The 12920-nt window shown below is 39.5% G+C and overlaps 3 protein-coding genes across 4 annotated transcripts; 1 reads left to right on the top strand and 2 right to left on the bottom strand.

Annotated features, from left to right (window-relative positions):
• Nucleotides 1-1077: 1077 nt before the first annotated feature.
• LOC114190804 (pentatricopeptide repeat-containing protein At1g06140, mitochondrial) lies at nucleotides 1078-2835 on the bottom strand. Its single transcript, XM_028079853.1, has one exon. The coding sequence runs from the start codon at nucleotides 2833-2835 to the stop codon at nucleotides 1078-1080; it is 1758 nt and encodes a 585-aa protein (XP_027935654.1).
• A 329-nt stretch (nucleotides 2836-3164) lies between these two features.
• On the bottom strand, nucleotides 3165-12901 carry LOC114191873 (deoxyhypusine hydroxylase). Of its 2 annotated transcripts, none has more exons than XM_028081319.1 (9): nucleotides 12745-12901; nucleotides 12533-12638; nucleotides 11862-12151; nucleotides 11528-11661; nucleotides 11176-11411; nucleotides 10947-11085; nucleotides 5381-5507; nucleotides 3485-3603; nucleotides 3165-3411 (listed from the first exon to the last, which is right to left on the bottom strand). In XM_028081319.1, the coding sequence occupies exons 3-9, from the start codon at nucleotides 12019-12021 to the stop codon at nucleotides 3379-3381; spliced, it is 948 nt and encodes a 315-aa protein (XP_027937120.1). In that variant the 5' UTR covers nucleotides 12022-12151; nucleotides 12533-12638; nucleotides 12745-12901; the 3' UTR covers nucleotides 3165-3378. The 2 variants fall into 2 exon arrangements, with proteins under 2 accessions (XP_027937120.1, XP_027937128.1); XM_028081327.1 differs by having other exon boundaries at nucleotides 12533-12657; nucleotides 12745-12874.
• On the top strand, nucleotides 6364-7426 carry LOC114191864. The gene has a single exon (XM_028081307.1). It carries the CDS (start codon nucleotides 6374-6376, stop codon nucleotides 7403-7405), a length of 1032 nt encoding a protein of 343 aa, XP_027937108.1. The 5' UTR covers nucleotides 6364-6373; the 3' UTR covers nucleotides 7406-7426.
• Nucleotides 12902-12920: the final 19 nt, after the last annotated feature.

Raw genomic sequence — 12920 nt, 5'->3', positions numbered from 1 at the left:
GAGTATCAGTGAATTATTAGTGACAATGATGTAAAAGTTGTCGACAACGAGTCTGATGTGCAAAGCGGTGAGGACCGTTGATGGGAAAGATTGTCATCATCAGTGAGTCTGTGCATATCACCAGTCACAAGAGTGGTTCAAGCATATCTGTTGGATCTCTAGTGGCAAGAGTGGTTCAAGCATATATGTTGGTGGTGTGTCAAATGTTTGTTTCATAGCATGTGAGACTTTTGGTGAAGGGATGATATGTTGGTTCTCAAGTGGATATTCACCAAAGTCCCACATCGAGTAATATGAAGAAGAGAGCAACAGAAAAATACTATAAAAGTAAAGAGTTGAAAAATACTATAAAAGTAAAGAGTTGGTTTTAGAGTTGTCACCACAACTCAATAAGTTTCTTGGGTGTATGAGGGGCTTGGATAGTTATGTGTCATTTAAAAGTTTGCAATTTTTGCTAGAAAAATTGCACTATTTGTGTCAGAAAAATTGTATGAAAGTTTGCAATTTTTGTCAGAAAAATTGCACTTGGGTGATAATATACTTCTTGTTGAGTGGTTGTAGATGTAGGCCTTGAGGTGCCGAACCACGTTAAATTTCCTGTGTGCTTTTATTTATTTTTCTACTCTTATTTGTGGGTGTGCTTCCGCTTAAAGAGATGACATTATTATTTTTAGTGCGTGATTTCCCAACAGTAATTACCATCTTAGTTTACTATCGCTCATGGGCAACTCATCTTGTTTTGTGGACAAGAAGTATGCATAAAAATAAAATGAAAGTCACCTACACTCTCAAAACCATGAGGTGCAGAAGCTTCAAGAACTACAGTATTAGCCGTTGGTAACTTCCCCATTGGCATAATACTAAGGGCAATCATCTACTCATACTAATTTTAACACTAAGAAGGTAGATTAAACAGGAACTTTTGTCGCATTAAACAATTTCAGGATGTTGAGACCCAACAAACTCTGAAGAATCCCAAAGTCTCCACTGTTTTACAATGCACATGTAAGAATACGAAATTTGGTGTACTTCTCTGCAATGACTAATCATAAAAAGGCCTTTTCTCTCATTTCTCTACTAAGAATTCCAAGTATGACTGATATCTGGGCTTGTGAATGCAAGTGTATCATTGGAACTAAATACACGTAACTTATTCCTAACTTCAATTGAGGAGAAGCCAAGACACTTATTAAGCCCCTCTTCAGCCACTGTCATCTTTCCTATCCCATCGATGTACATGTTTGCCAGTGAAGCTTGGCAGGAGAAATCATCATTAGGCTCTACAAGTGAAAGCCTCTTCGCTATTTCTTCAGCAAGTTCAACTCGTTTATGGAATCTACATGCACTTAACAAAGTTCCCCAAGCATTAAGACCAGGTTTTATGGGCATGTCTGATAGAAAGGATAATGCTGCATCAAATTGACCAGCTTTAGCCAAGATACCTACCATGCAGGCATAGTGTTGCTCAGTTGGAGAAATGCCATTATCTTTCATAGAATTAAAGATCCTCAACCCCTCCTGAACCATTCCAGAGTGACCGCAAGCTGATAGAACTGAAGTAAATGTAACAGAGTTGGGCACCTGTTTTCCGAATACAATACACTCATTTTGTGTCATTTGATAAAAAGTAGAAAGGGCTTCCAAATACAGGCCATGCATTGCGTATCCATTTATCATTGCAGTCCAAGAGACTACATTTTTTACCGGCATCATACAGAAGATTTTGTAAGCAGTTCTGACACAACCGCATTTTGAATACATGTCCAAAAGAGAGGTATAATTCACCACATCTAATTCAACCATGTTTCTAATCACAAATCCGTGCACACTTTTTCCTTGTTTCAAAGACCCCACACCAGAGCAAGCTAGGATCACGCCTGACAAAGTAACCGGATTTGGGGCGGTTGAATTTTCCAGCATCCTTTTGAACACGGACAAAGCTTCACAAAATTTCCCTTTTTTGGCACATCCATTGATTAAAGCACTCCATAGAACCACATCCCAGCGATCATGAGCTTTTTCAAACAACAAAAATGCATAACGAGTAAAGCCACATTTCATATACATATCTATGACCGATGTCAGCAAGCAGGCATTCACCAAAAGATTGTTCTTTATGCATACACCATGAGATGCTTTCCCTTCTCTCCCAGCCAAGACGTTTGCACAGGCTCGAACTAAGCCTTCCATTGTGAAAACATCGCATCGGAAATCAAAATAGTTAGTCATATTAGAGAGTAGCTCAAAAACGCGGGGTTCTTGCGAAGATTTCAAATACCCCTTTATCATAAAACCCCACATAACGGAGCTTCTGTAAGAATATCGTTCAAACAGCTTGTGGGCATCGTTCAGAGAACCCAACTCAGCATACATGTTCAAAAGTGCTGGCACGATAAACAGGTCTCCTTCCAACCCAGATTTGATGGCCAAACAATGAAGCAATCTCCCATTATGAAAAAACATCAACCTCTGACTCGCTTTAATGGCAAACACCAAGTTGAAGCTATCAACTGCATTGCCGTCACTTCGCAAGTCTCGGAAAAGCTTCAAAACATAATCATAGAGACAGCCTTTTGAGTAACCGGCGATGATGGTGTTCCAAGAGTGAGGATTCTTTGCAGTGATCTGATCAAAGGCTTTTGTTGCAAGTGGAAGAGAACCCGATTGGACATAAGCATTGGTGATGTTGGAACCATAGAAAACCTCCCTGTAGAGCCCGTTGATGATGACCTGAGCGTGAAGTTGCTGAGCCAAAGAGAGAAACTTGGCGCAAGAGAAAAGGGCATTAAAGGTGTTGAAAGGGTAGCGTGATAAAATGAGGGGTGCACTACTCATGATAATTTGGTAATAATAATGTAAGAATGATGCAGAACGACAGAGGCGTGGAGTCCTGTGCACTAACAGCTTCGGATGATAATAAAATTAAACCGATACCCGTAATCGCGTTTCCGTCAACCTTAAAGGGCACATTCATTGTTTGTTTTATTTATCCTAATCTTTTGTTGTTAAAAAGCATTTGCATCAATTTGATGCTCGCGAGAGTAGGAAACATTATTTTCCAAATGGAGTTGCCATATGACTATTAGACAGTACATAATGTTGACAAAAATTATCCTGAGATCGTATAGCCATAGTAGAAATATATTATTTAGAACAATCCTTAAAGCTTCCACTTCATAAAATATTTTTTTTCATAAATTAACAGAAACATAGTTAAACTCGTGTTTATGTAAGAGTAAGGTTTCTAATCTCAACAATTGTAAGTAAAAAATTCTACAATTTCTTTGTATGTAACTGCTTTTGTCTGCGTCTCTTCGTCTATTCTCATCCATCCGCTCCTTCTATTATATATGTTTTGGCAATACCGCGGGAAAACATTTAATGCACAGTTGGAGTTGGCATGAACAGAAACTGCATCCAATAGAAAAAAGGTTGTGTCAACGAACATTGAAGCAAAAATATGCATATACTCAATAGTGTATACCTCGAATGATTTCCCTGATCGTTCAAATTTTAGCATGCTTAGAGCAACTTCGCAACTTTGAGAGACAAGAGGCTCTGGATCTGCCGTAAATTCCTCAAGAAGTGCTACACTTTGATCATCTAAGGCACACAAAAAAACAACTATTTAAACAATTCACAATGTAAATAGAGATATTTCTGAAGTTTGCACAAGAACAATGTGACACTAAATGGTTAATTACCCACAATCTGTTACGAAACTCAACAATCACAACCAAATATTATATTAAAGACTGAGACAAAGAAAAAGTTCTCAAAAGAACTTTGTAAATGAACTGAAACTTGGCATATGTTATAGCCATAAGATTGGTAGATAATATACTACCTGAATCATGGGAGTGAGAGCCAAAGGCATAGCTGATATTACAAGAGATTTTCTTCGCATTTGTATTATATTTAAAATTATTAAATAGTCTTTCACTTTCTTACCTAGTTATGTTTTATAGTTTATGCTTGGATGATAAATTGTATATTCATACTTTCGGCAGGTTGCCACCACAAACTCAGAAATTAAAATCACAATTGACAAAAGAAAAATAACCTATCATATATTAATCTTCAAAGACCAACAGAATGGTTGCGCGTGAAAAGATTTTAATTTTCAATCTGAAAAACAAATAGAAGGATTATGCTCAGAAAATATTTGGCACCTCAATCTGAAGGACAGATAGACGGGATATGGTGAGAAATGATACAAGGGTTACGGTGAGAAATCTTTTTACCACTCAAACTGAAAGACTGGTGTTACTTACGTACTAAAATTACTACACTCCTCCAACAAGCATTTTGCGTAATATTTTAGTTAACAGTGAGAAAAAAATTTCTAAGACTCGTAGTGATAGGTTAAAACCAACACCTTTACACCATTTTCTTTATTTATTATGTGAACGAGGTGTAAATGAGCTATTTTGAGCCGGATCAGTCACAACCAGTCACAACCAATCACACCTAGAGATAGTGACTAGAAAAACTCGATGCAACAACCCAAGTTGGCTTGGACAGTTAATTACCGAAAAGGAGAACTAGTTGATATTTGACAACTACTATCTAGTTTTTCCTTTTATGGATTTGTTTGAATAAATTCTTTCCAATATTCACAGAAGATAATAATAAGGAAAAATAAAAGTAACTTTTCCACAAGTTAAAACGAAAGTTTTTTCTTCTCCTCAGTATGCTCCTTGGGCTCTTAGAGGTAGGTGGAGGGAATGCATTAAAAGTGGTGAGGATATGAAGTTTATGATATCTCACATTTTTCGTCAAGACAACCATTGGGCAGACAGGCAAGCTAACTTCGGGGTTGATAATAAACTTTATTTTAAGTGGTTTACTGTTGACATTAGCTAGAATTTTTTCAAAATAGGCATATCAACTCCCTAACTACCATTTTATTTAATCCTTTCGAATGGAAGTTTACATTTGTATGATCAATGTTTTTGTATTTGTTTTCCATTTTATATGTAGTTTTTCATGTGATGATATATGACTGATGGACTTTGGGGGTGTAAGCCTAATTGAGTTGTTAAGGTTCATTGTAACACCTAACATGAGTTTTTTTTTTATAAAAAAAAACGAACTTCGGTACAAGTCAAAAATCATCTTTGGGAGAAATTATGAGATAGGCTCTATAAATTAAGAGAAATTTTCTTCATTTTTCTTTCTCATTTTCTTTTTCCATTAGTGTTAGGGGAGAAGTTCATCTAAATAGATTTTAATATTATATTATGAATTCCATTTAATTTTATGATATTATTGCAGTACTCCTTTTACACGTGGATGGCATCACAAAGCACAACATTCTTTTAACTGCATTACTTTGACAGTAAAAGGAATCTCGCCATTCAATTTTTTGCTGAAATACCTGCAATTGAACCAAGAGCTTCAGCAGCCTCATGTCTAACCATCGGGTGCTCCTTCACATCTTTAAGTATATTGGATAGAGCAGCAGAAGCAGCTTTGTCTTGCAATTGACCCAAAACATATGCAACCTAACCATTACAGAAAGTACAAAAAATATGGACGATTCAAACAGGTGTAGGAAAATAAAAATCACATCATAAAATATCCACCTAATACTATTGTATAAAAAGTTTAAATGACATTTTTATACTTGTTAGATGATATAATATTGTGTTTAGTAGTTGGGCTCAGCCCATTATGTATTTCTGGGTTTGACCCATTATCAATATAAATAAACTATCCTTTGTGTAGGGTTTACACAAGGGAGATTAATCCCCAAACCCTATTTCATCTTATTTTACATTGTATCAGAGTCGATGGTTAATATCGGCTCAGACGAGTGCAGTACCAGTATGGTCCTAGTATCGAAAGTCTTCCTGACAGTGAAAAAGTAGAGCACTATATAAGAATCAAGACCCATAAACTCATTGCCTTAAGGTTTTGGGTTGAGAGTGGTGTCAATGCCTTATGTGGTTGGGCTCAGGTCTCATTGGTTTGTTGTATCTCCCCAGTGATACACCCTCCTTAAAAAACCTGACAAGTGGTATCAGAGCTTAGGTTAGTTTACTACAGCCACTGTCCAGCCGCTCATTGTCGCCGCTTCTGCCGCCGTCACCGTCACCGGAGCTGCAGTTTCGACCGACGACCAGACAGTTTTGTTCGTCTCGGCCAGGCGACTCCAACGCCGCAAAGATCGCCGCCATCGGAGTTCTCACGCGCCTCCATGCGCTGCCGCAAGCTCTGACAGCCGCCCCCTCTCCGCCGCGCGTGACGGCGCGTCGCCGGTCATTTTCTGCGCCGATCAACTTTGCCTGAATCGCCTTCTTGAGCTCTTTCTGGATTTGTGGTTGTTGTTTCAATCGGAGCACCTTGAATTTTTAGGGTTTCTCCCTCTATGGCTTCTTTCGCTGCTAATTCGGGTGTGTCGTCTTCAAGCACTTCGTTGTCTGAACCCTTTGTTTATACCAACTACATCAATGTGCATTTATCCATTGACAAGTTGGATGGTACAAATTACGCGACATGGGCATCCGATATCAAACTTTGGCTCAAGAGTCAAGGATATGAAGATCATCTCACCCAGAGTGTAACTACAGTTGCTGCAAATGAAGTTTCCCGCTGGACGAAAATTGATGCCCAATTATGCATCGTCATTAAGTCCACCATTAACTCTTCGCTGAAACAAATGTTTCGTTCATATGAAACATGTTCAGACAAGGCACAGGCCAAGTTGTTATACACCAATGACACTCAGCGTCTTTATGGTGTTTGTCAGGATCTTTTCACGGTTGTTGCTCCGCGGAGTCCTGGACCCATGGCTGAATATTTGGGCAAAATTCATGCCCTTTTCCATGAGTTTAATGAGTTATTGCCTCCGGCCTCCACTTCAGCTGAAGAACTTGAGCAACGATCAAAGTTCTTTATGTTGTTGGCATTACATGGTCTTTCTGATGAATATTCCCATGTTCGCGACCAGATTTTGGGGTCTCCTGTTGTGCCCAACTTCACTGCTACTAGTTCTGCCCTTTTACGTGTGCCAAGAAAACAAATTATTGATACATCTACTTGTGTTGATGATTCCTCAGTCTTGGTCTCTCAGCGGGATGATCGTAATCGTTCTCGCAAGCCGGGAAAGGGACAACCCAAGTGTGACCATTGTGGCAAACTAGGCCACAAGATTGACAAATGTTATGCTCTACATGGACGTCCTCCTCAGTCTGCTGTAGTGGTTCACTCTGATCCTCCTCCCCGATCAGCGACTGTGGATCCTGCTTCATCTGATACCGCAGGGCACCCTGCCATTTTCAACGACTTTCTCAAATGGTATGAGGAACGTCAGAGTTCTAGTTCCACTACATCTACCTCTGTTGCACGCACAGGTACATCATTTGTTGACCTGACTCACTCTGATTCTCTTGGTCCTTGAGTTCTTGACTCAGGCGCCACATACCATATTACTAGTAACAAATCTTTGTTTTCTTCTTTGTCTTGTCCGGATCATTTACCCTCAGTTACAATGGCTGATGGGTCTACATCTCATGGTGTTGGTACTGTTAATATTTTTTCATCCATATCCATTGATCATGTTCTTTATGTTCCTGGGTCTCCATTCAATTTATTATCTGTCAGTCGGCTAACTCGTTCTCTTGATTGTATTATTTCCTTTACCAAAGATTTTGTTTGTTTACAGGATCGAAGTTCGAGACACATGATTGGCACCGGATGTGAGTCTCATGGTCTGTATCATCTTCGTCCTCCTTCGCATGTTGGCGCAGCTATGGAATCACCATCCCTTCTTCATGCACAATTTGGTCATCCCAGCCTTGCCAAACTGCAACAACTTGTCCCCAGCTTGTCCAAGTTATCTAGTTTGTCGTGTGAGTCTTGTCAATTAGGAAAGCATAGTCGTAGTTCGTTTCCTTGTAGTGTCTCACAACGGGCTTTGTCCCCTTTTGCATTAGTTCATTCGGACATTTGGGGACCTAGTCGTGTTAAGTCTACTTTAGGTTTTCAGTATTTTGTTACCTTTATTGATGATTATTCAAGGTGTACTTGGTTATATTTAATGAAAAATCGTTCTGAGTTGTTACCTATTTTTCAATCATTCTTTCATGAAATTAAAACACAGTTTGGGGTTTCTATTCGAAATTTGCGGAGTGATAATGGTCGTGAATATATCTCTCAATCCTTCAAACGTTTTATGGCTTCTCAGGGCATTCTTCATCAAACATCATGCGCTTATACACCCCAACAAAATGGAGTGGCTGAGCGCAAGAATAGGCACCTTATTGAAACAACTCGCACTCTTTTAATTCATGGTGCAGTTCCTTCACATTTTTGGGGTGATGCGGTTCTTACTGCTTGTTATCTTATTAATCGCATGCCTTCTTCAGTCTTGCAGAACCAAGTTCCTCATTCTATTTTATTTCCTCACGACCCTCTTCACCCTTTACCTCTTAAAGTCTTTGGGTCCACATGTTTTGTTCATGATTTTAGTCCTGGCTTGGATAAGTTGTCTCCGAGAGCCCACAAATGTGTCTTCTTAGGATTCCCCCGCTCATAAAAAGGGTATAAGTGTTTCTCTCCTTCCCTCAACCGTCATTTTATCTCCGCTGATGTCACCTTTGACGAGTCTTCTTTTTACTTCACACACCCCTCTTCTCGTTGTGAGCCACCATCTACTACTATAGATATCCCTGTTGTGTGTGATCCTCCTAGTGTGCCCACTTCCAGTGCCACCTCGGATTCTCCTCAACCACCTCCGAGTGTACCTATTGCGGATAGACCACCTCTTCAAGTTTATAGCAGAAGACACCGTTGCCAACCACCAACACATGACTCACATCAAGTGCCAAGTTCTTTGTCTCCTCCGGTTCCAACAACCAAGTCTGATCTTCCCATTGCCCTTCGTAAAGGTATGCGTTCTACCCGTAATCATTCCCCTCATTATGCTGCTTTGAGTTATCATAGAATCTCTCCATCTTTCTATACATGCCTTTCGTCTATTTCCTCTTTGTCAATTCCAAAATCTTTAGGTGATGCATTAGCCCACCCTGGTTGGCGTCAGGCCATGCTTGATGAATTGAGTGCTCTCAGGCATAGTGGAACATGGGATCTTGTCCAATTACCATCTGGAAAATCTGTTGTTGGTTGCAGGTGGGTCTATGCTATCAAAGTTGGCCCTGATGGTACTGTTGACCGTCTCAAAGCTCGCCTTGTTGCCAAAGGTTACACACAGATCTTTGGTTTGGATTATGGTGATATTTTTTCTCCAGTGGCCAAGATGGCATCTGTTCGCTTATTCATTGCCATGGTTACTCTTCGCCAATGGCCTCTTCACCAACTTGATGTCAAAAATGCATTCCTCAATGGCGATTTGAATGAAGAAATTTATATGGAGCAACCTCTGGATTTTGTTGCTCAGGGGGAGTCTTCTGGATTGGTTTGTCGTCTTCACAAATCTTTATATGGCCTAAAGCGTTCTCCTCGGGCCTGGTTTGGAAAATTCAGTAGTGTTGTTCAACAATTTGGCATGTCTCGCAGTGAAGTGGATCATTCAGTTTTTTATCGTCACTCCAGTGTTGGATGTATCTACTTAATAGTATATGTTGATGACATTGTTCTCACAGGAAGCGACAACCTTGGCATCTCCCTCTTAAAGCAACAACTTTGTCGTCATTTTCAGACCAAAGATCTTGGAAAACTCAAGTATTTCTTGGGTATTGAAGTAGCACAATCCAATAGTGGTATTGTCATATCTCAGAGGAAATATGCATTGGATATTCTGGAGGAAACTGGGTTAATGAATTCTAAAGCGGTAGAAACACCCATGGATCCTAATATTAAACTTCTACCAAAACAGGGGGAGCCTTTCTCAGATCCTGAACAGTACAGACGATTAGTTGGAAAGTTGAATTATCTCACTGTTACTCGTCCTGATATTTCCTTTGTTGTTAGCGTGGTGAGTCAATTCCTTAATTCCCCATGTGAAGAACATTGGAATGCAGTCATTCGCATATTAAAGTATATCAAAAGCTCTCCTGGAAAAGGTTTACTATATGATTCCAACTTTGATACAAAAGTTGTATGTTATTCAGATGCTGATTGGGCAGGATCTCCTTCCGACAGAAGATCTACTCCTGGATATTGTGTCTCGATTGGTGGTAATTTGATCTCTTGGAAGAGCAAGAAACAAAGTGTTGTGGCAAGATCTAGTGCAGAAGCGGAATATAGAGCTATGGCTTTAGCCACATGTGAACTTGTTTGGCTTAAGCAATTGCTTCAAGAATTGCAATTTGGAGATGTCACTCAAATGACACTCATATGTGACAATCAAGCTGCTCTTCACATTAGCTCTAATCCCGTCTTTCATGAGAGGACCAAACACATTGAAATTGATTGTCACTTCATTCGAGAAAAAATTCTATCCGGGGACATCAAGACCGAGTTTGTCAACTCAAGTGATCAATTAGCAGATATTTTCACTAAGTCTCTTCGAGGACCTAGAATTGATTATCTTCGTAACAAGCTTGGTACATACGATTTGTATGCACCAGCTTGAGGGGGAGTGTTAGATGATATAATATTGTGTTTAGTAGTTGGCCTCAGCCCATTATGTATTTCTGGGTTTGACCCATTATCAATATAAATAAACTATCCTTTGTGTAGGGTTTACACAAGGGAGATTAATCTCCAAACCCTATTTCATCTTATTTTACAATACTCAAGGACAACTGGCTACTTTCGCCATGACAATTTAATGTTTATTCCATTCCAAAGAATAGTTCCACAGGCAAAGTATAAATGAAATATTGAATACATAACTATATAAAAAAGGCTAGAAATAGCATATCACCATGCAGCTCACACCTGATATACCTTCATGTATAGTGCATAACTTTTAAACTATTCATACAAACCAGGTAAAATAGATAAATCTTACAATAATAAGACTGAATTTATCAAACCTCATGGCGCAGTAGAGCACTTTTCGAGCTCAAGGAATCAATAATAGAAGCAACAGCTTCATGTCCACCATCATTGCGAAGTGCAAAAAGAGCTGCATAGCGTTCATGCATCCCTTTTTCTTCATCAAGAAGTACTTCCCTGGTGTTGATAGATACAAGTTAGCAACCTGCCACTTACTCCGTCAAAATAAGTTTCTTTCTAGTAACAGTATGAATGAACCAAACAAACCTAAGTTGTTGAACAGAAGCACAAGAGGTCGCTGGCACGGCTGGATCAACAGACTTGAAAGGCGATAGTTCAGTTGCAGCCAATTCATCAGTATTGCCAGCATCTTTCAAATGCTGAATTCGTTGAAGAGCCAACTCACATGTTTCTCGAACTTCCTCGGCCGGATCCGAATCCAAACTATTCTTCAGGAGAGGAACATTACCTTCTGAACCAATAGCACCCAATGCCTCAGCTGCCTATGAAATTATAACAAAGCCAATCGTCTCAATAAGAACAAGAAGCAAGAGCAGGGCAGCAGAAGAAGAAAATTCAAAGACCCAAAATAAAAAATAAAAAAAACAGAAAAGGGTACCTCATGGCGAACAATGGGATGCAAAGAGAGATCATTTAGAACTGAAGTCAAAGCAGGAATTGCTTCAAATTCCTGCATTTGACCCAACGCAAATGCAGCTTCGTGCGCCAACAAATTCGATTCATCCCTTGTGGCTGCCATGGTAAAGAGAATGCAAAAATTAAATGAAAAAAAAAAAACAGTGTGCGGAGTTTATTACACTAGGACATTCTAATGGAGCAAACGAAGCAGCAGAAATAAAATCATGTGACCTAAAACGAATTGAACGATAGAATTTTTTGTTAAGAAAAAGAGGAAGAATCTCTTTAGGGCTGTGAAGGTGGGAGAGACAAACCGAGAATAAGGGCATCGCGAGGGGCGGGGCCTTTGAGGTTGCGGAGAGAGAATAGTGCCCTGAAGCGCTCAGAAATTGGCTGGGATGAATCCAGCAACAACTCGCACAGGAACTTCTCCATCTCAGAGGAAACCAAAGCGACGTCGTTTGACGAATCCATTCTCGTGAGACACCTTCTCTACCTTCCGCAGCACACCAGCGAATCAGATACGGCTGTGCTTACAAAAGAGCCGCTCCTAGTTTTCTGTAGCTTTGCTTCTTTTAGCTGTTTCGGCTCTTCAAAACCAATACTATAATAAAATAAACTGCTTTAGTTCATATATCTTTTTTGTTGGGAATCTTTCGACTCTGCGAATAAATACATTTATTAAGCCATTTCATTTAGTTTGAAATTTAGAGTCTTAACACCTGCCTATAAAAATAGAACCATAGGGTGAGAATTAGGAGAGTAAAAACAAAAAGATGAACATCAAGTGCTGCCATATCATAGGGGTGCATAAGAGATTTACCCTCTCCGTCTATCTATTTGTTCTTAAAGATTATACCCATTGTTTGAGTCCATATGCATCTAAGACTACAACCCATATAAAACGCCACATCGCCGCCAATGTTTAAAAACAGATGATAAATCAAACAACCAAAGTATTGGTTATCAGAAAACTAAAACTTACCACACTGTTCAGGGATTCACCTCCACCAACGGAACTTTAGCTCGACCACCACTGGAATCCTTCTCCGCCTCTTCAGAACGACGAAATCGACACCAATTTCTAAGACCTTCAACGCATCAACGCAGCTTAGGGCAGTGTTCAGAAGGGTTTCTCAAACACTTATGATTTTGAACTACAATACTAAATCACAAGGGTTTTAGGAGATTGCTTACCAAACTTGTGATATTCTAACCGCAGACCTCAAGAATGGCACATGACGTGGACGAATCAGAGCAGCTCTCTGGAAGCGGGATTTCTTTTCCTGGAAAACGAAACTCTTTTGCTTTACCCTTTGAAGAACAAATAGATGTATTTTACTTTATTTTATTTAATATTCCTCCCGCATTAG

This window comes from Vigna unguiculata, chromosome 1 (assembly GCF_004118075.2).
Source record: "Vigna unguiculata cultivar IT97K-499-35 chromosome 1, ASM411807v1, whole genome shotgun sequence".
NCBI classification, from domain to species: domain Eukaryota; kingdom Viridiplantae; phylum Streptophyta; class Magnoliopsida; order Fabales; family Fabaceae; genus Vigna; species Vigna unguiculata.
The sequence above is the reverse complement of the archived record's forward strand: the minus strand, read 5'-3'. Positions and strand labels throughout refer to the sequence as shown.